General features: G+C 45.5%; 1 protein-coding gene across 1 annotated transcript in view; it reads left to right on the top strand.

The window, feature by feature from the left end:
* LOC146042060 (uncharacterized) overlaps positions 1-24,176 on the top strand; it is a 59,688-nt gene that overhangs the window by 5,880 nt on the left and 29,632 nt on the right. Inside the window, exons 3-5 of the mRNA XM_083161965.1 lie at positions 20,282-20,347; positions 20,612-20,680; positions 23,646-23,699. Coding sequence (XP_083018091.1) covers positions 20,282-20,347; positions 20,612-20,680; positions 23,646-23,699 — 189 coding nt within the window. The remainder of the gene's footprint in view (positions 1-20,281; positions 20,348-20,611; positions 20,681-23,645; positions 23,700-24,176) is intronic.

The following is a 24,176-nucleotide window of genomic DNA, read 5'->3' as shown; positions in this document are numbered from 1 at the left end:
ATGAGGCATCAGCCAGCAGCAGGGAGCATGGAGTACAGCGGGCAGGAGATAGCGGGCTGGAGATGGCGGGCCATATCCAGCAGCAAGGCACTGTGCAGTGTTGCCATTGCTATACATTGCCTGCAGGGGCGGAACAAAATGACAGAGGGGCACCATAACATGGAGGGGGGGGGGGGTATTTTGTACTGTATGTTCCCAAAACAGTTGGCGTTGCCTCAAAATAAGAGCATAGCCTCAAAGGGAATGATGAGGAGAGGCAGTGGGTAACAGTGAACAGGTGATGGCGAGGGTGGTGTCTTGGAAAGCAGAGGAAAATGGGGAGATAGTGCCGCAGGGTAGAGGTAGATGGTGATGCAGGGGGTATTTGGGACAGACAGAGGTAGCTAGGGAAGGGGGACAGAGGGACGGGGGAGAGAGTTGTTGAAACGTAGGGGAGTGAGCATAGGCGTGCGCAGCCCATTTCCTTAAGGGGTGCACCATTGCTACTTAGTGAACGATCCTGAATCAGGCCCCTTGTTCCCTTCACTTCTCCTCACTGCATTCTCACACACAGCGCACTACTCCCTCACAGTATATGTCACACACACCCTTATTCACTTGTCCCCAGTCTCTGCACACATTACCTGCAGGCTTCAGCCAGGAGCCAGCCTGCTACAGTTCACTAGGTAGGCTGCAGCTTCACTAGTCTGTCTCCATTCTCCACCCGAGCACAGGACATGTCAGGGGCGTGGCCTAATCACGGACCTCCGTGGCCACGCCCCCTGGGGAAAAACTTGTGCTGAAGGAGCCCAGCCACTGCAGCCAGGCCAGCGAGCGCAGGCACTGCTAGCCAGCCGGGGGAGGGGGCACTGTCGCTGACAGTCGATAGAGGTGCTGCAATTGTGCAGGGGGTGCCGGTCATTAGGAGGTGCCTGTGCACCCCTGGCACCCCCTGTGCGCACGCCTATGGGAGTGAGTCAGTGAAGCACAGATAGCGAGGGGAGAGTGAGATAGAGGGGGATAGAGATGGGCAGGGAGAGAGGGGACAGGGAGGGTGCGACTGAGAGACAAAGAGGGGGTGAGAGTAATACCCCTTTTACACCGCCGAAAAATCCGGGTCAGCGGCGGGTCAGACCCGGATCCTCGGCGGTGTAAATGGGGTGTATCCGTGTCCATTTACACGGGTCCTCTACCCAGGTCCTGACCTGGGTAGAACACGGATGGGACCCGTGTAAATGGCGGTGTAAATGGTCCCGCTGCGGGTCCAGGCACCCGCAGCGGGTCCACAGCGTGCAGCGCTGGGGAAACTGTCCCCAGGTGCTGCGGGAGGAGGGGGGTCCCTGCGGCTACTACGTGGAGATGGGGTACCTGTCAGCGGCCAGCCTGACACGGCGCTGCCACTGCTGTATCTCCCCCGCTGCTGTATCTCTTGCGGCGGATGGCGGTGTCGGCAGTCCCTCGGCGGTCAGTGTCGGCGGTCAGTGTCGGCGGTCCCTCTGGCGCAGGGGAAAAGACCCTATGATTGCCGGCGCTGCCGCTGCTGTATCTCCCCCCGGCGGCCGGTCCTTGCGGCGGATGGACAGTCAGTGTCGGCGGTCCCTCTGGCGCAGGGGAAATAGTACTATTTCCCCTGCGCCAGAGGGACCTCCGACACTGACTGTCCATCCGCCGCAAGGACCGGCCGCCGGGGGGAGATACAGCAGCGCCGGCAATCATAGGGTCTTTTCCCCTGCGCCAGAGGGACCGCCGACACTGACCGCCGACACTGACCGCCGAGGGACTGCCGACACCGCCATCCGCCGCAAGAGATACAGCAGCGGGGGAGATACAGCAGTGGCAGCGCCGTGTCAGGCTGGCCGCTGACAGGTACCCCATCTCCACGTAGTAGCCGCAGGGACCCCCCTCCTCCCGCAGCACCCGGGGACAGCTTCCCCCCTCTACCCCCACAGCACCCGGGGACAGCTTCCCCCCTCTACCCCCTCCAAGCTATATAGATAGATCTATATATATATATATATATATATATATATATATATATAGATATATAGATCTATATATATATATATATATATATATATATATAGATCTATATATCTATATATATATATATATATATATAGATCTATATATATATATATATAGATATATCTATATAGATATGTATATCTATATATCTATATAGATATATATATATATATATATATCTATATAGATATATATATATATATATCTATATAGACTCCAGTACTCCCTCAATATGATGAGGGGGATGTAGACACTCTCCTTTTTGCATCAAAAGACAAAGTAATCAATGGTTTGTGTAAAATCACAAGTATAAATATTTATTCCAATAGGTATATTTTCATCCTGCCCCGACGTTTCGGTCCACAATAGGACCTTTATCAAGGAGCCTATGACAACATAAATACAATAGATTACACTCAAATGAACATGCTAACACACCAAATAGCCATGAACAAAAAGAGTGCACATATATACAAAGGTCAAAAGGAATCAAAAGTAGACATACTTATTAGGATGGATCACCAGTGTATCATAGCGTTTTTCACCTCAGCCCTGAGGGAAATGGAGACAGCTACAACAAATGACTGTCCTGGTCGGGTTTAAATACCAGAGTGTGTAATGAGCAAGGGGGGTGATTTGGCGCCAATTTTACAAACCAGCGCTGTGCGTTCGCGCGCTTCCGGAAAACCGGAAGTGCGTCACCCGGAAGTATCTCGGGTGGAACGCATAGATGAGCCGCACACTGACCGAGGATATCGGTAGTGTGTGTCGGGCTCTTAATGACATTAGGTCAACACTGATAGAACTGGGCAGGCAGTTAGCAGATATAAAATGAATCTGCTTCAAGCGTGTCATTGCGGAGATATTTATGTGCAGCAGATAGCTACGTATGTATGATGCATCAAAATGGCGGCTATTTGAACCGCAGGTGGAACGCACAGCGTTCTGGCGCCACCTAGGGGATATATATAATATTGGACGATAATGCAATATATAGGAATATATTGACACACTGATGTCAAGCCTGCTACTGATTGGTGAAAACCCGATTGTGAAGGGACGGAAATAAACACATCACAAAGAGGAGATGTATAGCACACATTGTATGTCATGTGTGCACTATATTAGCACTGTGTGTGCTATATCAGATTGGGATATAAAATTTATTATGATGATTTTTTCATTATTTTTAATTGTAATTTTAATTTTTAATTTTTAATTTTTAATGTTTTAATTTTTTATATTTTTCTATTTTTATTAAAAAAATGTTAAATATAATATCTCCTCCTATGGTTGTGTAGTCTTCGACCCTTCCATAGAGATATAAGAACACATCAAGACACCCACACCACATAGTGATAGATGTGAAGATTATGGTGTCACAATGTCATCATGCTTAAGCCAATATATCGTGCCATCAATTCTTGGTGACATTAATCCAGAAAACTGCAGAATTTCCAAAGGGTGGAACCCTCTACCAAGAATGTAGTATAGATTTTAGGCAAAAAAATAAACTCAAAGGTGGAGTGAACAGAAAGTCCAGTATAAATAACTGTCGGATTCGGAAGAGGTGATCTTGTTTATGGGTTTTTCAGGAAAATGCCCAAAGGGTTATGTTCGTTGAGGCCACGTGGGGATAGAGTTCCTAGCTGGTGTATCCATCTACACTCCGTCTTCCTGAGGAGTAACCCTCTGTCACCACCCCTGGGTGGGGGGGGGACCCAGTCTATCAAGCGGCACCGAAGTGTGGCTATCTGGTGTCCTGCGGCAAGGAAATGTCGGGGTATCGGAAGCTCCGCCTTCCCAGTTTCCATTGCCGATCGAATAGAATTGCGGTGGTTGGCCATCCGCTCTCGAAATTTACGAGTGGTCATCCCTACATAGGCCAACCCGCATGGACAGTTCAGGAGGTAGATGACGTGATCCATCTGACAGTGTAGACGGTAGCGGATTTTAATAGCCTTCCCAGAATGGGGATGTGGGAAGGTTGGGCCTTGTGACATACTGCTGCATGTCGTACAGCCTACACATTTAAAGCAACCTGGGCGTCTGGTATGAAGCCAAGTGGTCTTTTGTTCTGGGCCTGGGTTGAGCGTGGGCCTCATCAGGATCTGCTTCAAATTCGGTCCCTTTTTGTAGGCCATCATAGGTGCTTTTTGATGATGTAATTTCAATGCCGGGTCAGAAGAAACTATGGGCCAGTGTTGCTTAATGCTGTTGTGGATTTTGTTAGATGTGTGATTGTACGTATTGACATAAATCATCCTTTTATCGTTTATCTTTTTTGTTGTTGTTGTCTGGTCGCCCACTAGAAGTTGTTTAGAGATATTGTTCCTGGCTTTTCGAAGACATCTTGTAAGGGTAGTTTGTGTGTAACCTCTTTCTGTGAACCGTGTGGTCATCTCACTTATCTGCCTTTCCATGGTCTCTTTATTAGAATTATTTCGGATGACCCTCATAAATTGAGATATTGGCAAATTCTCCTTCAATGCAGGCGGGTGTTGACTTGTGGTGACCAATAGCGTGTTGCGATCTGTTTCTTTGCGAAACAAGCTTACTTCAATGTTATTATTGATTATAGCCACATTGATGTCCAGAAAGTTGATATTTTGTGTGTCTATTGCATGGGTGAATTTGATGGGGCACTCAAGTTTGTTCAGATCAGAGATCATGGCGTTGAAATTTTCAGTGGGTCCATCCCAGATTATGAATACGTCGTCTATGAAACGTTTGTAGACAATGATTGATTCTGCATATTTCGGGAGGATATGGGTCATCTCATAACTGTACATATACAGTCCGGCATATGATGGGGCCAGATTGGAACCCATGGCCGTTCCGGAGATTTGTACATAATAGTTATTGTTGTACATGAAATGATTACAGGTGAGAATGAGGGATGCCAATTTAATGAGAAAATCAGTAGGTGGTTCCAGTGTCTTCCTGGTATCTAACGCTTTGCGTAGTACCTCTAATCCATCGTTGTGAGGAATGACCGTATAGAGGGAACAAACGTCCATTGTGGCCAGTTTCATTGTGCCAGTGATGTTAATCTTCAGTATTTTATCAATGAAGTCAGACGTGTCCCGAATATACGTGCTGCTGGAGGTCACCAAGGGTTGAAGTTGATGGTCTAGAAATATAGCCAATGGTTGTAGTAATGATAATCGGGCAGATATTATAGGACGACCGGGCGGATCTATACAAGATTTATGTATTTTGGGAAGAGTGTATATTATGGGACAAACTGGAAATTGTACTGTGAGAAATTGGTGTTGTTCTTTAGTGAGCCAATTGGATTCTAGGCCTAAAGTTAGTACTAGATCAACTTGCTTTTTGAAGTCTGGGATAGGGTTTTTCTTGAGTAACCTGTATGTATCCACATCTGCTAGTTGGCGCCTCACTTCCTGATCATATTGACTCCAATTTTGTATCACAACGGCTCCTCCTTTGTCCGCTTGGCGGATCACTATGTTTGCATCTTGCTTCAATTCTATGAGGGCTTTCCTCTCTCCAGGTGTAAGATTATCAAAATCGGGTTTACTCTCTGTGCCAGCTATTTCCTGTTCCACCAGTCGGGAGAAAGTTTTTATACTTGCATTGGTGGATGCAGGGTCATACATGGATGTCGGACGGAAGGTGACCGTAGTAGGTTCACTGCTAGGTGAGTCCTTAAACTGCTCATGTAGCCGGAGTTTCCTGCTAAATTTATAGAGATCCACTGATGCCATGAAGGTGTCATGGGGGTGGGTGGGGACGAAAGAGAGGCCCTTTGATAATAGTGAGGTCATTTCACTGGACAATGGTTTATCAGATAAATTGAACACTAGTTCTGAATTTGTTTTCTGTTTCGTTTGCCCAATTCGACCACTTCTTGGATGAGGCCTGCACCTCTTCCTCTTCGGGGTTTTGCAGGTTGAGTGGTTGAACCTGAACCTGTGCCTAAAAAATCGTGTGCAGCACTAGATTGATCTGTATCAGAAGCAGACGTGGAGGATCCCGTGTGTAGATTGTACGGGTTTCTTGGTTGTCTTCTGTTGCGGTAAGGGCGTTGTGGGCGTCTAGAATTGGAGTCACCTGATAACCATCTGTAAACGGTGTGGTTTTGATAGTCTGCTGTTACGACCGCTAATTTGTTCCTTTTAAAGGAGACCAGCTCACGTTTATAGTTATCAACTTGTATTCTCAATTTGTCAATCAAGTTGCAAGATTTATCACTCTTAATAGTGGCTAAATGTTCTACTCCAAAATCTTCTATGGTTTGTTTAACTTTTTTCAATTCAGTGCCCACTTCCTCGACAACTAAGAGCATTAAGTCTAATGAGCACTTGTTGAGCACTCCACACCACCTGCTACAGAACGTAGGGTTGTTCCGTCCCAGTGTGGGGACATTGGGTACTCTGAATCCCTTTGGTATATACTTTTTCCTATGGTATTCCGATAGGAAATGGCCATGCATTGAAGGAGAATTTGCCAATATCTCAATTTATGAGGGTCATCCGAAATAATTCTAATAAAGAGACCATGGAAAGGCAGATAAGTGAGATGACCACACGGTTCACAGAAAGAGGTTACACACAAACTACCCTTACAAGATGTCTTCGAAAAGCCAGGAACAATATCTCTAAACAACTTCTAGTGGGCGACCAGACAACAACAACAAAAAAGATAAACGATAAAAGGATGATTTATGTCAATACGTACAATCACACATCTAACAAAATCCACAACAGCATTAAGCAACACTGGCCCATAGTTTCTTCTGACCCGGCATTGAAATTACATCATCAAAAAGCACCTATGATGGCCTACAAAAAGGGACCGAATTTGAAGCAGATCCTGATGAGGCCCACGCTCAACCCAGGCCCAGAACAAAAGACCACTTGGCTTCATACCAGACGCCCAGGTTGCTTTAAATGTGTAGGCTGTACGACATGCAGCAGTATGTCACAAGGCCCAACCTTCCCACATCCCCATTCTGGGAAGGCTATTAAAATCCGCTACCGTCTACACTGTCAGATGGATCACGTCATCTACCTCCTGAACTGTCCATGCGGGTTGGCCTATGTAGGGATGACCACTCGTAAATTTCGAGAGCGGATGGCCAACCACCGCAATTCTATTCGATCGGCAATGGAAACTGGGAAGGCGGAGCTTCCGATACCCCGACATTTCCTTGCCGCAGGACACCAGATAGCCACACTTCGGTGCCGCTTGATAGACTGGGTCCCCCCCCCACCCAGGGGTGGTGACAGAGGGTTACTCCTCAGGAAGACGGAGTGTAGATGGATACACCAGCTAGGAACTCTATCCCCACGTGGCCTCAACGAACATAACCCTTTGGGCATTTTCCTGAAAAACCCATAAACAAGATCACCTCTTCCGAATCCGACAGTTATTTATACTGGACTTTCTGTTCACTCCACCTTTGAGTTTATTTTTTTGCCTAAAATCTATACTACATTCTTGGTAGAGGGTTCCACCCTTTGGAAATTCTGCAGTTTTCTGGATTAATGTCACCAAGAATTGATGGCACGATATATTGGCTTAAGCATGATGACATTGTGACACCATAATCTTCACATCTATCACTATGTGGTGTGGGTGTCTTGATGTGTTCTTATATCTCTATGGAAGGGTCGAAGACTACACAACCATAGGAGGAGATATTATATTTAACATTTTTTTAATAAAAATAGAAAAATATAAAAAATTAAAACATTAAAAATTAAAAATTAAAAATTAAAATTACAATTAAAAATAATGAAAAAATCATCATAATAAATTTTATATCCCAATCTGATATAGCACACACAGTGCTAATATAGTGCACACATGACATACAATGTGTGCTATACATCTCCTCTTTGTGATGTGTTTATTTCCGTCCCTTCACAATCGGGTTTTCACCAATCAGTAGCAGGCTTGACATCAGTGTGTCAATATATTCCTATATATTGCATTATCGTCCAATATTATATATATCCCCTAGGTGGCGCCAGAACGCTGTGCGTTCCACCTGCGGTTCAAATAGCCGCCATTTTGATGCATCATACATACGTAGCTATCTGCTGCACATAAATATCTCCGCAATGACACGCTTGAAGCAGATTCATTTTATATCTGCTAACTGCCTGCCCAGTTCTATCAGTGTTGACCTAATGTCATTAAGAGCCCGACACACACTACCGATATCCTCGGTCAGTGTGCGGCTCATCTATGCGTTCCACCCGAGATACTTCCGGGTGACGCACTTCCGGTTTTCCGGAAGCGCGCGAACGCACAGCGCTGGTTTGTAAAATTGGCGCCAAATCACCCCCCTTGCTCATTACACACTCTGGTATTTAAACCCGACCAGGACAGTCATTTGTTGTAGCTGTCTCCATTTCCCTCAGGGCTGAGGTGAAAAACGCTATGATACACTGGTGATCCATCCTAATAAGTATGTCTACTTTTGATTCCTTTTGACCTTTGTATATATGTGCACTCTTTTTGTTCATGGCTATTTGGTGTGTTAGCATGTTCATTTGAGTGTAATCTATTGTATTTATGTTGTCATAGGCTCCTTGATAAAGGTCCTATTGTGGACCGAAACGTCGGGGCAGGATGAAAATATACCTATTGGAATAAATATTTATACTTGTGATTTTACACAAAACCATTGATTACTTTGTCTTTTGATGCAAAAAGGAGAGTGTCTACATCCCCCTCATCATATTGAGGGAGTACTGGAGTATAATTGGGGCACGTGATCATACACGTTAACCCCTTGTGGACACCCCGGATCTTACTTCGATCTCTGTGCGAGTGCGGTCTCCCTTGGACCTATATCTATATAGATATATATATATCTATATATATATATATATATATATATATATATATATATATATATATATATATATCTATATATCTATATATATATATCTATATATCTATAGATATCTATCTATATCTATATATATATATATATATATATATATATATATATATCAACAAGGAAAGGCAGGGCTGACCCAGGTTCAGTGTAAATGGTGCAGACCCAGGTCCGACCCAGGTCGAAGTGCTGTGTAAATGCAGTATAAAGCAGGGTCAGACCCTTGAAACTCCAGCGTTCAAAGACCAGGGTCGGACCAGGGTTTTTGGTGTAAAAGGGGTATAAGTAAGAGACATGGAAATAGGGGGGAGAGTGGGGGTGCATGGGAGGGGTGAGTAATACCCCTTTTACACCAAGGAATAACCCAGGTTGGACCCAGGTCGGACCCAGGTCAGCGTTGGTGTAAAAGGGGTCAACCCAGGTCCAGTAACACTGGTCTCCTACTCAGGTCCTGACCAGGGTTGAACACTGGTTGGACCTGGGTCGTGGGCAGTGTAAATGGTCCCAACCCAGGTTGGGACATCTGGGTAGTGCTGAAAGGATACCAGAAGTGCTGGACGCCTTTCCACAGTGCGCTGCAGTGGCAAAAGACAGCAGCCAGGAAGGATACGGGCAGTGCACACAGAAATCATAATTGGATAAATGGATGCAGTATAATTTATATTATTATTATATATTTTTTTGTTTGGGGGGGGCACATGTGAGATTCGGTCTGCGGCTGCAGGGGAAGGGGCTGGGGAGAGCACATGGGTGATGCTGCAGTTTTATACCGCTATGTGTGCTTGAGCAATGAATAAAACTTTTTGAAAAATATTTTACTAAATAAACAAACCAACATTTTTCAATGCTAACTTGTCATATCTTTTCATTTTTATTTTAAATCATTGAGGGAAAGTTGGATTGCAGTTTATCCTAAATGGACATTTTTAATGTCATCCATAGGGAAAAGCAGTGCTGACCCAGGTTCAGTGTAAACGGCGCAGACCTGGGTCACAGTGCTGTGTAAATGGGGTATGAAGCTGGGTCCAACCCTGGAAACTTCCATGTTCAAAGACCAGGGTCCGACCAGGGATTTTGGTGTAAAAGGGGTATTAGTGAGCAGGGGTCAGAGAGGTAGCAAGAGAAAGAGAGGGGGTGGTTGAGAGGAGAGAGATATTGGATGAGAGGGGGAAGTAAAGGAAAGGGGGATACTAGGGGAGGGGAGAGTGAGAGATGGGGTGAGTGAGAAAGGGAAGAGAGCAAGGCATAGTGTGTGAGATGGGGAGTTAGGGGGTGAGAGAGAAAGAGGAGGGTGAGTGGCCACAAAAGAGAGTGGGGGGAAGGGATAGTGGAAGAGTGAGAGGGAAGGGAGATAGGGAGAGTGTGGGATAGAGAGGGGGAGTGAAAGAGATGGGAGGGGCAGTAAGGTGATGAGAGTGGGGCGTGGGGGTGAATGAGAGGTGAGAGTGGAAGGTGGGAGAGAGACAGTGGGGGGGGGGGAGGAGGACAGGTGAGAGGGGGAAACAGAGAGGGGGAAGAGTGAGAGGGGGGGAGTGAATGGGGAGAGTGAGTGAGTGTGAGAAATAGGTGGGGAAGAGAGAGCATTGGTAAAAATGTGCAGCATCAAGATCCACATTTCCTGCCTTACCGGAAAGCAAGGGCATCCTACATTGTGTCACTGGTTCCTTGTGAAGATGGGTGTGCTCATGAGGGAGAGGGGTGAAGTTGTTGTTAAGGACTAGACTGCCCAATGTCCCATGGAGGTGCAGCAGCTCCTGGTGTGTCAGTCAGAAGTGGAACTAGCGAGTAGTAGGCCCAGGTGCAAACATATGCTTTGGACCCTCACCAACCGACATTCCCACCACCCCCATTAAAGAAAACAAGACTGTTAGTACAAGTGCCCAGCATTTTCCCCACATGCTCCCCAACTGTCTCACTAACATGCTCCCTCCATAGCAGTACATTCCCCAATACACAGCTTCACTGCACTACATCCCCCATTATATGCTGTATTACAGTACATACTACACCACTGCACTACAGTTCCCTTATACACTGCACTACATCACTACACTACATCCCTCTATACCCTGCACTAAATCACTACGCTACATCACCCAATACCCTGCAACACATCACTACGCTACATCCCCCAATACTCTACACTATGTTGCTACATTCTCTATTTATGCTGCACTGCATCTCTATACTACTGTACATCCCCTTAAATGCTACAATACACAACATTTACATTACAGCTTGTGTGGGAAAGGGATCTTTTCAGATCCCTTTTCACTGTGCTTCACTGCCTCCAGTTCAGTGCCCAAATTCTGCAGCATGTTGTGCCCTGTTCCTGCCCATTACCCACACCTTCTATCCCCCTTGAGCACATATTTTGTTTGCAGAACAGATACTTTATTGGAAATATAACTCACTAAGTACTGAGATGCAGTCGGTGCAGATATATAGGAGATGCGGTCATTTGGTCTACAGCATGATGGTCGACACCTTTAGGTCGACATGGGAAAAGGTCGACATGGGTCTAGGTCGACACGGGAAAAGGTCGACATGGTTCTAGGTCGAAAGGTCATTAGTTCGACAGGTCATAAGTTCGACAATGTCTAGGTCGACAGTCAAAAGGTCGACATGGGGTTTTTCACTGTTTTTTTGAGCCGACATGTGCTGACAGGGGGTATTTCATGCCCTACCATCCACTAGGACGTGGTGGGAGAATAAAATAGTGTGCCGAGCGTAGCGAGGCACCGTGTCCGAAGCATCGCGAGCGAAGCGAGGGGATGCGGTGCACTTCAAACTGTGTCCATGTCAACTGTGGTGATATTCAGGTCACAAAACAGTGAAAACCCCATGTTGACTTTTTGACTGTTGACCTAGACATTGTCGAACTAATGACCTGTTACTTCATCCAATAACAAGCACATTTCACACAATACAATTATACTATGTTCAATGGGGTGTAGCCCTTTACGACGGTGCACCCGTAGGGCACGATGAATCACCTAGTATATATATATATGATGGAGTCTCTCTCATTCTTGCTCGGCTCTTGCCAGAAAGTCCCTACTGGCGAGAGCCGGCAGAGAAGGACTCCATCAGACTGGGACGCGCGTGCATCTCACGTGCATGCGCGTCCCAGTCTCTTGGCGGCTGGGCATCGGGACCCTCTCCATCTACACTTCAGGGAGCCTGGATGGACACTAGTAGGCCATTTGGCCAACCACGCTTTCTTATGCCTGGACTCAGTGTGTTCCTATGTCTTTCTCTTGGTTTTATTATTGTGCCTTTTATCCGTGTTAGGCCTGACTGTTTTTTGCCCTGCCATGCGATTTCTATGCTCAATAATGATATATTCTGTCGGAACACAAGGAGATAGGCGCCATAGGCATATACACCGGCCACCTCGCTGCAACAGACCAGGCGCATAATCATTGTCTCCCCCTAGCTGCTACAAGTATTATACCAGCGCCATAACTACATCTATGCTACTCCCTCGAGTCCCCCCCCCCTTTTTCTTTGTTTGATATTTTAATACCTGACTCAATAGATGCCCATGATTAGGTTCTATTACAAACTGACACTATTCGGATTACTAATATGGTTCATATAGCTGGAAGTGGTGACAGAGCATGTTATGCTCTCTTTCATCTCCTATTCCCCCGTATGGGTTGTGTTATAAGTCCAGGACTGGTATCTTGGACATATTTGATATTTTGGTTCATTAGTCTCACCAGAAGCAGGCTATTCACATACAGTACATATAGTGAGATTATTATAATGTTTACAATTCAATCTCTTACACAAGATGAATGGCCTGACACCCTATTCTGTATTCTTGTATATGGTTTATATGTTTCCCTACCCCTGTTTGTGTTTCTTCCCTTCCCCTTCTTTCCCTCCTACATCATATCATCTCTTCTTGTAATAATGTATTATCGGTACTTGTGTATTATCACGGCGCCCATCACATACCATCACATACCACTAATTAAGGTATGCAATGCGATGCGATGAGACCCGATTTTCGGTTCGAAACACCCGCACAGTACAATAAAATATCGCATTTCATCGCATGCCATTAAAATGGCATGCGATGCGATGCGATTTTTAATTGTACAAGCACCCTGATGGGTGATTACTATGTTAAACCCGAAGCATGGCGAGCGCAGCGAGCCCGCGAGGGGCGGTGGTTTGCGTCCTCCGACCTTTTCATACCCCCCACTATCCATGTCGGCGTGGAGTTGATTTTAGGGTACTCTTTACCTAGAAGGGCGCCCATCGCGGGCATCGCGGGTACATTTATGTCTGGCCGCGACGCGACCGACGCGATGCCCGCGATTTCCCATTGAAACCCATGTTAAACATGGAAATCGCGTCGGTCGCGTCGCGGCCGGCCATAAATGTACCCGCGATGCCCGCGACGCGATGCACCCGATTTCCCATAGCAATCAATGTTAAATGGCCCGACCGACGCGATTTTACTGTTAAATGCCTCAATGGACCCGATGTGGCCATAGGAAACAATGTTAAATGGGCCACAGAGGCCAAATAGGCAACCTTGATTGGGAAATGGCCCCCCCAATTGTTACCGCCACCCCACGATCAACGTCAACCCGAAGCGTGGCGAGCGCAGCAAGCCCGCGAGGGGCGGCGGTACGCGTCCTCCGACCTTTTCATACCCCCACTATCCACGTCAGCGTGGAGTTGAGAATAGAATAGTGTGGCGAGCGCAGCGAGCCACCGAGCCCGAAGCGTGGCGAGCGCAGCGAGCTCCGCGAGGGGACGCGGATACCTTCACAGCTATACGCGTCCCCTCGCGGGCTTCACAGGTATCTGCGTCCCCTCGCGGGGCGCGCTGCGCTCGCCTTGCTTCGGGCTCGGTGGCTCGCTGCGCTCGCCACACTATTCTATTCTCAACTCCACGCTGACGTGGATAGTGGGGGTATGAAAAGGTCGGAGGACGCGTACCGCCGCCCCTCGCGGGCTCGCTGCGCTCGCCACGCTTCGGGTTGACGTTGATCGTGGGGTGGCGTAAACAATTGGGGGGGCCATTTCAGAGTTCAGGGTAAGTATTTGGGCTCTAAGGCCCATTTAACATTGTTTCCTATGGTAAAATCGGGTCCATTCAGCCATTTAACATGAAAATCGTGTCCATCGGGCCTTTTAACATTGATTCCTATGGCAAATCGTGGGCATCGCGTCGCGGCCATCGTGTGCACATTTATGGCCGGCCGCGACGCGACCGACGCGATGTCCATGTTTAACATGGTTTTCAATGGGAAATCGTGGACATCGCGTCGGTCGCGTCGCGTCCGGGCATCTTTAGCCCGCATACGACGCGACCGACGCGATTTTTTACCTCACGATGCCCACGATCAAAATCGTGGGCGCCCTTCTAGGTAAAGAGTACCGATTTTAGATAGTGTGCCGAACGCCGCGAGCCACCGAGCCCGAAGCGTGGCGAGCGGACACGGAATACATGTGAAGTAATCCGCGTCCCCTCGCGGGGCTCGCTGCGCTCGCCACGCTTTGGGCTCGGTGGCTCGCTGCGCTCGCCACACTATCTAAAGTCAACTCCACGCCGACATGGATAGTGGCGGTATGAAAAGGTCGGAGGACGCGTACCTCTGTGCTCACCACGCTTCAGGTTGGCGTTTATAGTGGGGTTGGCATAAACAATGGGGGTGCATTTAACATAGTAATCACCCATCAGGGTGCCTGTACAATTAAAAATCGGATCGGATCACATAGCATCGCATTGCATGCGCGGCGATGCGATCCGATCGAAAAGATGCCCTGCGATGGAAATCTTGGGCGCCGTGATAATACACAAGTACCGTATTGTCTTGTATCCATAGTCATCGATGTCTGACCTGAAAGTTGGTTCCTGGAACGTGGCTGGTTTCAATTCCCCTGCTAAGAGGTGTAAGATTCTCATGAGTCTGAACAAATGAGGTATCAAATTGGCATGCTTGCAGGAAACCCATCTGGTCTCACCTGAGGTGTAGAAGCTTAATATGCTTGACTGGAAGGTACTGGGGCTAGCCCTTATAACTCTAAGGCCCGAGGGGTGGTTACCCTCATAAAATCGAGTATTCCTCAGAAGGTTCTGTACGCTATTATAGACCCAGAAGGCCGCTTTTTTATTCTCTCCCTACAATTAGAGTTCAAGATCTACACTATTTGTAATATCTATGCCCTGAACAAATACTCTAAAGTGTTTCTACAGAAACGTATTGCCTTCATCTTACCTTCATCTTACCTAAAAGCCTTACGCCACTCATAGTCTGTTGGAGACTTCAACCTGGTCTCATCTGCAACACTAGTTCGCTCCTCTCGCACATACATGCCCACCCTCCCTAAACTAGGTGTACCATTTTTCTCAGATAGCCTCCAATTAATTGATGCCTGGAGAGCGCTATATCCTTCTGAGCGAGACTATACTTGCTCGTCAGCAGCACATTCCATGCTTTCCAGAATTGACTATGTACGTATCTCCCAACATCTATTCCCTAGCTAGCGACGCCCACATAGACCCGATCGCAATTTCCAACCATGCCCTTATCTCTGTTACCCTTGGGATTCTGCAGCCCACCATTAAGTCAAAAGTCTGGAAATTTCCATTGTATCTGGCTAGGTCTTTGAAGTTCCAAGTTGGGACAACTTTCACACTGATCACATCGATTCTGACCCAAAGCTATTCTGGATGACAGCCAAAGCAGTTCTCAGGGGAAAATTTTTTTCCTATGTTGCCAACACCAAAAAGAAATACACTGCTACATATATAAGCCTACAAAATACACTAACTGTGTAATTCCAAAATTATAAGAAGACCCCATCTAACCACTATAAACAGGCATATCTAACTGCTAAAGCGAATTTTGACAATTACCTACAACTAGAGGGAGACAGACATATGTTCGAAATATATTATAGATAAACTGGGCAATAAAACGGGGAAGCTACTGTCTACTCTAATACAGGGTACCCGCCCCTCCTCCCGAGTGCACCACAAGGCCCCTTGACCAATAAAGACTCAGAGAAGGCATCAATATTACATTACTTTTATTCCAATCTATATTCTGGCCCCATCCCCCCACCTCTACCCCCTCACACACACTCCCCCCCCCTCCCAGATGATTGCTGGTCATTCCTTCCATGTCCCATCATTTCCTTAGCAAATCCCAATCATTGACTACTCCCATAACGGTGGAGGAGGTAAAGGGAGCTATCAAAAAACTGAAGTGTGATAAGGCCCCAGGCCCTGATGGCTACATTTTTACAGAATTCTGTGTTCTCTTATAAACCCCAATACTTACTGCTTTATTTAATGATTTGATTACCTCTACCACCCCCACTGCATTATAACTCCGCCATAATCCACGTTTTACCCATACCAGGTAGAGACCTGACACTGCCGGGCTCATACCACCCAATTTCCCTCCTTAACCTGGATTATAAATTATTCACTAAAATCCTTGCTGATAGATTAAAACCCATTCTTCCCACCATCATCCATCCTGACCAGATGGGAATGCATATGAGGCCGACACTTGGAACTGAACGTGAGAAGAGTACTTAGTGATATCTCGGCTTCCACAAACGAACACCATCCATCCCCAACATCTAACCCCATGATTTTGTCCCTTGATGTAGAGAAAGCATTCGACCTTGTGGAATGGCCCCACTTATATATGACATTGTCCAGATTTGACTTCTCCCATGCTTTCTCCTCCATCCTTCTTCTTATCAATCGTGCTCCCCACACACAAATCTCATGTAATGGACTCCTTCGGAGCCTTTTGTTATTCAAAAGGGTACCAGAAGGCTGCCCCCTATCTCCCCTATTATTTGCTATTTTATTGGAACCCTTAGCTATCGCTCTACGATCATCCCAAATATACTCAGGTATACTAGTTGGCCCTATCGAATTAAAGCTCTCCCTCTTCACCGACGATATGCTCCTGTTTATTTCTAACCCAACCCGCTCCATCCCAGAGATAATCCATATAATTGACTAATTTGGTTTGCAGTCTGGGTATAAGGTTAAGTACTCTAAATCAGAGCTTCTCCCCCTCAACACGTCTGGCCCTAGCTTGGAGATCCCACTTCCTCTTTTCCCTTCACCATAGCCAGCTCCCACATCAAATTCTTAGGAATTTTAACCCCAAAACAGCTGTCCTCTACGTACTCCATAAGTTACACTCCTCTCATGTCCAAGATCTCTTCTTTACTCACTAGTTGGAAACTTCTGCCACTATCCTTGTTAGGTCGGGTAGCTGCCCTTTAGAGTGTTATATTTCCCAAACTATTCTACTTGCTGCAGATGCTCCCATTCATACCAACTAAAAGGGATCTACAAATGCTTAGGAAACTGATGACTACTTTCTTGTGGAATAGTAAATGACCTAGAAGTGCCTTTTCTAAATTATCGGCCCCTAAAAGTTGTGGGGGGGGGGGGGAGTCCCAGACTTTGAATCTGAATATTGTTACCCTTTTACATTGTGCTTCAGATTGGATTAACAACACTGACTCCTTCACTAACACTACTTTAGACTCTGCACTAGTACAACCATTCTCCCCTAGTGCCCTCTTGCACTCAAAAGCCAATGACTTCCCGTCACACATATTAAACGATCTACTTTTTCATGATATATTTTATGCATGGCAAAAGATAAACAGTAAATTAAAAAGAAACCCCCTCATTACCTTGCGGATCCCACTTTGGGGCAACCCTAATTTCCCTCCTTCCCTGACCACTGCGGTCTATTGTGAGTGGAGAGATAAGGGCCTATGTGACTCGTCCAAAGTCTTTGACCCTGGGGTTAATATCAAAACATTCTTTTGGCTTAGTGAGGAGTATTCGATACCACAAAACCATTTTTACATGTACCTTCAGACCCGTCACTACCTACAGTATATTCTTTGAGGTCGTCCTGGTGCACCACCACATCAACCCTACAATCAGATCCTTTACAGCATCTGCTATCCCAGAATAGCAACAGCACCTTTAGACTAAAACCGTACTACCTTCTCCTACTGAAGGATTCCTGTGATGCCCGGTGGTCCAAATTATTCACTCAATGGGCTACAGATATCCCGGCTATGCAAACACAAGACAGCTTAAGTACCAATTACGAATCCACCCTTAAAATAGTTAGTTCATCATACCTTCAAGAAGTTCACATTAAAACTATTCAGCGAGCATATATATATCCCCAGCATGCCTTTCCCATTTTGTACCTTCAGTCACAGGAGAATGTGTGAAATGCCATGTTTCCAGGGCTTTGTTTTAATACTGTATTTGGGAATGTCATAAAATTAGAAGGTTCTGGAACAAGATATTGAGCAACATATACTCCATGTTTCAGATTTGTCTAGCTCCTGACCCCCTTGCTTGTCTGTGGGCTAACTTCTGCAACTGGGACTTGGGATTCCAATACAGTCACTTAATCCCATGGCTGACTATATTCGTCACAGTTGCAAAAAAAGATTATCTTGAAACATTGGGTGTCTGGGTCTTCACCATCCATCTTGGAGGTCCATGGAAAGATGATCCAGCTGCTATATTTTGCCAGAAAGTCAGCTACAACTCCAAACATTGAAACGAGTATAGTTAAATTCTACAAAGTGTGGGGTAACTATATAGAAACCCAGGATCAAGCAACCCGTCGCCACATCTTTAGCGTTTTTGGTGAAACTGAATGGGCGTTACATAGGCAGCTAATAATCCCCAATTGAATGACCGTTTTGTTGCCACCTTCTGGTCCTTTATAATCTACAAGATGCAGATACCCAATAATTTGCGTTAGTCCCCCCCCCCCCCCGCTTTTTTTACCCTCCCTCATGTGTCTTCCCCTTATGAATATGTAAATTTTGTCTATTAGTACAATACATTTTAGACATGTACCATCCTTTTGTAAATAGGCATGGTTGGATGACCCAGTTTTGGCTAGCAAATAATTTGGTGCCTATTCAATTTGTTCTATATCAGTAATGACTTTGTGTGATTTGTTCTGTCTCTCTGACCTCCGTCTGGGTAGCATACTCACCTTCGTATGTTTCCAGGATGATATAAGTCCCTGGACAGAGAAGAGTCATCTTGCAAAATGTTTTTAATTTTTAATTTTAAAACTAGTTTTTATTTTATTTTTAAAACTTACGTATTGTTCTTATCCGTACAAGTTTGTATAACGTGTTTATTGAAAAAAATCTCTAATAAACCAATTTATTTTTTAAATTGCGGGATAATGTATCCCCTGGGTGTGTGATTAATGTAAGTGTCTAAAGTGTCAAATGATGCATGCATATGAGTTATCAAATAGTGTACAAAATGTGAACAAACCCACACCCAAAAAAACAAAAACATAAAAAATTGCGAAAAACTTGAGTGCGCAGGTGAAGTGCAGTGTAAGTACTAATGAAAAATGTGTTCGGATTGCATGTGAACATAACTGTGTGACAGGTGACTAACAATAAATACCGGTACATGTTCACAGGTGTTCACTGACCATTTTGAAAATCAGAGAATAAGGCTGATGACCATGTGCTATGTGTTCTATAGGTGTGTAACAGAATACAGACAGACATTCCTATGTTGTGTGTCATCTACATATTAGAACATTCAGCATCAGATAATTGATCACGTACCCCTGAATTCCAGGGGCGGAGACAGAGTGGGACAATTGCTTTAGATGGAAACACGATGGATGGTTAGGCTCAAAACGTTGAGCCCACATGGCCTTAATGAAAAAATTACTTGGAGTGTGTTCTAATATGTAGATGACACACAACATAGGAATGTATTTATCAATAAGTTAACTCTTTGCGTTTGGTGTATTGCTCCGAGGATGGGACTGGGTCCTGAAAAAGTTTAACTTGAATGCATGTTTTGCTCTTATTGGATGTAAAGTCTCTGAGTGTCGTCCTTCCTGGATTCTTATGGTAATACTTTGACTATAACTGGAGCCGCTGACTTTAATGTACTGTTTGAGTGCCGGCAGATGTGGACTTCACCCCTAGCTAAAGTCTCATTAGACGAAACTCATTGGGTATTGCTCTACCTCCTTCATCCAATATTTTTTTAGATTCATTATACTGTTATTTTCCTTTTTTATTTAATTGTCATCCTTTTTATGTTTTACTCATCTTAATAAATCCACCGTTAACTTTTTAACACTGATAATATTTTTACAGTACATGAAAAAAGGCATTTTATGGTCAATTAACTGATTCACTTAAAAGATCTGTTTTAAAGAGCATGTTACAATACACATCAGTGGCATCGAACTTCTTCTGTACACACACACACACACACACACACACACACACACACACACACACAGAAAAGTGAGGTTATATTATACAATATATATAAATTTATCATTATGTTTTTTTGTATTTCAGGAAGACGAAATAACAGCCTTAATGGAAATTTATGCTGATTTTGTTAAGGACTATCAAAATGCAAAGGTATGTATTAAATGTTTCCAGGGGCCTTAACAGGTCCATCGGGGACTGGTAATAAGATGGGGTGTCGCCAGTGCGGGGGAGGGGGGGATTGATGGCCAGTCCCCTCTCATGTAAAATTTATATCACGTAAGTAGCCCGCACACTCTGACAGGAAGGGGTGGGGGGAAGGGGGGGAGGGGGCATTGGGGACTGCTACAAGAGACAGTGGGGTTGCTGGTTTGATCACTCTACTACTCACTATGACTATTATTTCTCTTATTGCAGAAAATTCAAGATCCAACTATAGCGTATTACATGAAGGTTTGCCTTATAGCAAATCTCTTCAGAGATGTGGTAAATAAAAATTACATTAATATATATGGGGATTTGGGGATTGTGGTGCTTCATTGCAATATGCCTTATTGTGCCAAGAAAACAACTTGATCCATTTTATAGCATGCAGTAGAGCAAGGGCTCTCCACTCTTTAAGACTGTGTGGGCCACAGTGAAAAATTAAAAAAACCTGAGGGCCACTAAGGTTAGACTGTAAACCACTCCCACCTTCCACGCAATGGTGTAACTAGAAATTTTGCTCCCCCCTGCAAAAAAGTTTCTTGTGCCCCCCCCCATGTATTTTATATATATATATATATATATATATATATATATATATATAAAGAGAGAGAGAGAGAGAGAGACAATGGGTGTATTAGCGCTGATAGTATCGGCAGTCTTTAGAATCTAGTAGTACACCTGCAGTGCTGCAGGGTAAGGAAAACACCAAAGCCCAATAAAAGACTGCAGCTCACTTCACATATATAGAAACTCCCGAGTCCAAGGGAGTGGGCAAATCTGGGTGGAACAAAGAGAAATGGGAAGAAGCGCTCAGTGGTGTAGCTTGGTTCCACGGTGCCCGGAGCAAGGGCATGTTTCATGCCAAGGGGGACTGACCTTGCTCGTTGCTAAGAGGACTGACCTTGCTCATTAATAATAATAATAACAGGACCCCACAGGCTGCTCCCCCTGTATAATCACAACATGACCCCACAGGCTGCCGATACCACAGGCTGCTCCCCCTGTATAATAAAAGGACAACACAGGCTGCTCCCCCTGTATAATAATAATAATAATAACAGGACTCCACAGATTGCTCCCCCTGTGTAATAATAAGGCTGCTCCCCTGTATAATAATAATAATAGAACCCCAACAGCACTCACCCCTTGACTCCTGGATAGGGTCTTCAGTGCCAGGGATGCAGCGCCATGATGTTGATGCCCGCTGTGCCCGGCATCACACAGTGGGGAAAGTTAAAACCCGGCGAGCGCTCTCACATCGCACATGCGCCAGAGGCAGGGATGCGGCACCATGACATTGATGACGTTGTGACGTCATGACGCCACATTCCTGCCTCCGGCGTCCCAAACCGGCGCATGCATAGTGAGAGCGCGGAGTGGGCGAGCAGTGCGGGGAAGCTGGCGGCAGAGCTCTGCTCGTACCTAAAAACAATACACTGTGGACTGGCTACCACAAGGCTTGATCAATATCATCAATATCTTGCCTGATTGTGAGCCTCTATCCATGCCCCAGGCTGTGGGAATAGACGCTGTGCGTGCGCACAGTGTTTATTCACTGCTGCTCAACAGCCGACAGGGGGGACTCCCAACAGCCCTCACCTCGCCGCGGGACACTGCCAGTTGCGGGAGGGATGCGGGAATGTACCCGAAAACTGGGACATTCCCGCGGTAATCGGGACTGTGGGGATGCATGGCCATAGCATGCTGTGAGATCCATTCCTCTGTGTTTCAGGGATCAAAGGGGCATGCATGCTCCTCCAATCAGGGGCTACTTTAATCAGCATGTGTCGAGCTCCTCCAATCACAGCTGTCCTGATGAGGGGGCTCGGCACCGCAGTGAGGGAGGTGCAGGGACTTCCCCTGAAGCTGCTTTCTACCTGAGTCAGCATCCATGTAGTCTCCTGTCCCCTCTGCTGCCAGCGCTGCTGTCTGTCATACACTGACAGCGGCAGCCGGCAGCTACGTAGAGTCGCAGAGCAGGGAGAGCCGCTATGTAGTCTGGCACCTCCCTGCTTCGCAGGCTCTGCTGAGTGGGTAGAACCAGCCCTGTCTACTAGGATGGGAAAGTATGAACAATTTGGTTCCAAATAAAAACAACTCATGTCAACTTTTTGACCTATTAACATTTTAAATATCGGCATGTTGATCGCGTCGGCATTTTGACACATCTGCATAATGAATGTCGGTATTTTGTCTGTAGGTCTATGGTGGTCGGTATTTTGACCATTGGAAATTTGACTGTAGGTAAATTGACTGCATCCCTTTAGTAACTATATAAATAGACCATTTAATGTACATTTTATGACTATGTATAACCATTGCTTCTAATGTCCCCCGTACACACATTGTGATTAGGATTAGATTTCATTTCAATTTTGACAACGTAGTCAAAATCAAATTGAAATCGAATAGACATTGACCATAAAATGCTGGGTGTTCCCCTGAAAATGCAGGCGTGGTGATGCCTTCTCTGGGCGAGCGACAGACGTCACATAATGTCAACACCCGCAATAAATTTGGTGTATAATGGCTGGAATAAATGTCATTCTAGAATAACTTTTATTACCGAAAGGAAAAATCATTCGATAATCAATGACCATCGAATGATTTCTCTTCCGTTGGGCCGCATGCGAGTGGACGTGTTTGCGTACACAACCCATTACAAGCTAGTGAGGGGATTCGGACACCGGGGGAGACGTGTGTTTGGCCATGCGGTGGGCGGCGTTATACTGTTCGCTAGGCTGCGATTACATGAAGCCTAGCAAACAGGCCTGAATCTGGCTGTATAAATACAATAATGCAGGTGGTATTGGTTTTGATAAGGTGACATATAAATTATATACTGTAGTACAGTAGTGTTCACGCTAGGCTGTTTTAGCAGGGCTCCGCGCCATGCCCTGCTAGAACAGCCAGCTGCCTGCAGGTCCAGGTGGTGCGCACGTGAAAGCCCAGTGCCGCCGTAGATGTCCGGCACTTCCCCAGCTGTGACTGCGGCGGGGCCAGGCCCACCCCCTTTAGTGATGTTGGTGGCGTGGCCATCCTGGCTGCCACCCCTTTGGTGATGTCGGTGGTCTGGACCCGGCCACAATGGTGAGTACACAAACAATATGTGGATGAATGTCTACAGTAACTTAGATATTTGCTTATGAAATGTAATGTAAATGTATTTGCTTATGAAATGTATTATTTTGTGCATTAGTACAGTATAGGAGGATGTTAAAATAGTTTTTTCTGTTCCCTTTAGCACTTTCTGGCTACTTTACTGGATTGTGATGCAAACTTGGTCTTTGCAGAAATGGTACAGTATTTTGTCTTAATTATTTAATGCTAATTAGAATGATGTTGAGGCAGTGATATCAAATTTTTATAAACTGATAATATTGGCATCAACAGTATATAACATTTTTTTAATTTTGTTTTTACTAAAATTGGTTATGTTAGAAACCTGAAGAGGTTTCATTGGATGTAATTAATCACTGGCATCTAAGGTATTAGATAAAAATTTTTCATCAAGCAGGCCCTGGTCGTCTACACATGACGTATACAGATGTGTTGGTTAACTAATTACCTGTGTCTTTGCTAGATGGAGGTACAGCAGGGCACATAATGTGCCCCCCCTCCCCCTCTGCCCCCCTTTTATCTGGCAGTATCCTGTGTCATTGCTGTCAATGCTGTACAGCAGCAGTAGTAACCTCCTGTGCCTCTGCAGTGGTTGGGACCATGCTCCCCCCCTCCCCCCCTTGTATTTGACATTGGCTGAGAGGCTTACGGAATC

Source organism: Crinia signifera, chromosome 19, assembly GCF_055691185.1.
Source record: "Crinia signifera chromosome 19, ASM5569118v1, whole genome shotgun sequence".
Classification (NCBI taxonomy): domain Eukaryota; kingdom Metazoa; phylum Chordata; class Amphibia; order Anura; family Myobatrachidae; genus Crinia; species Crinia signifera.
The sequence above is the reverse complement of the archived record's forward strand: the minus strand, read 5'-3'. Positions and strand labels throughout refer to the sequence as shown.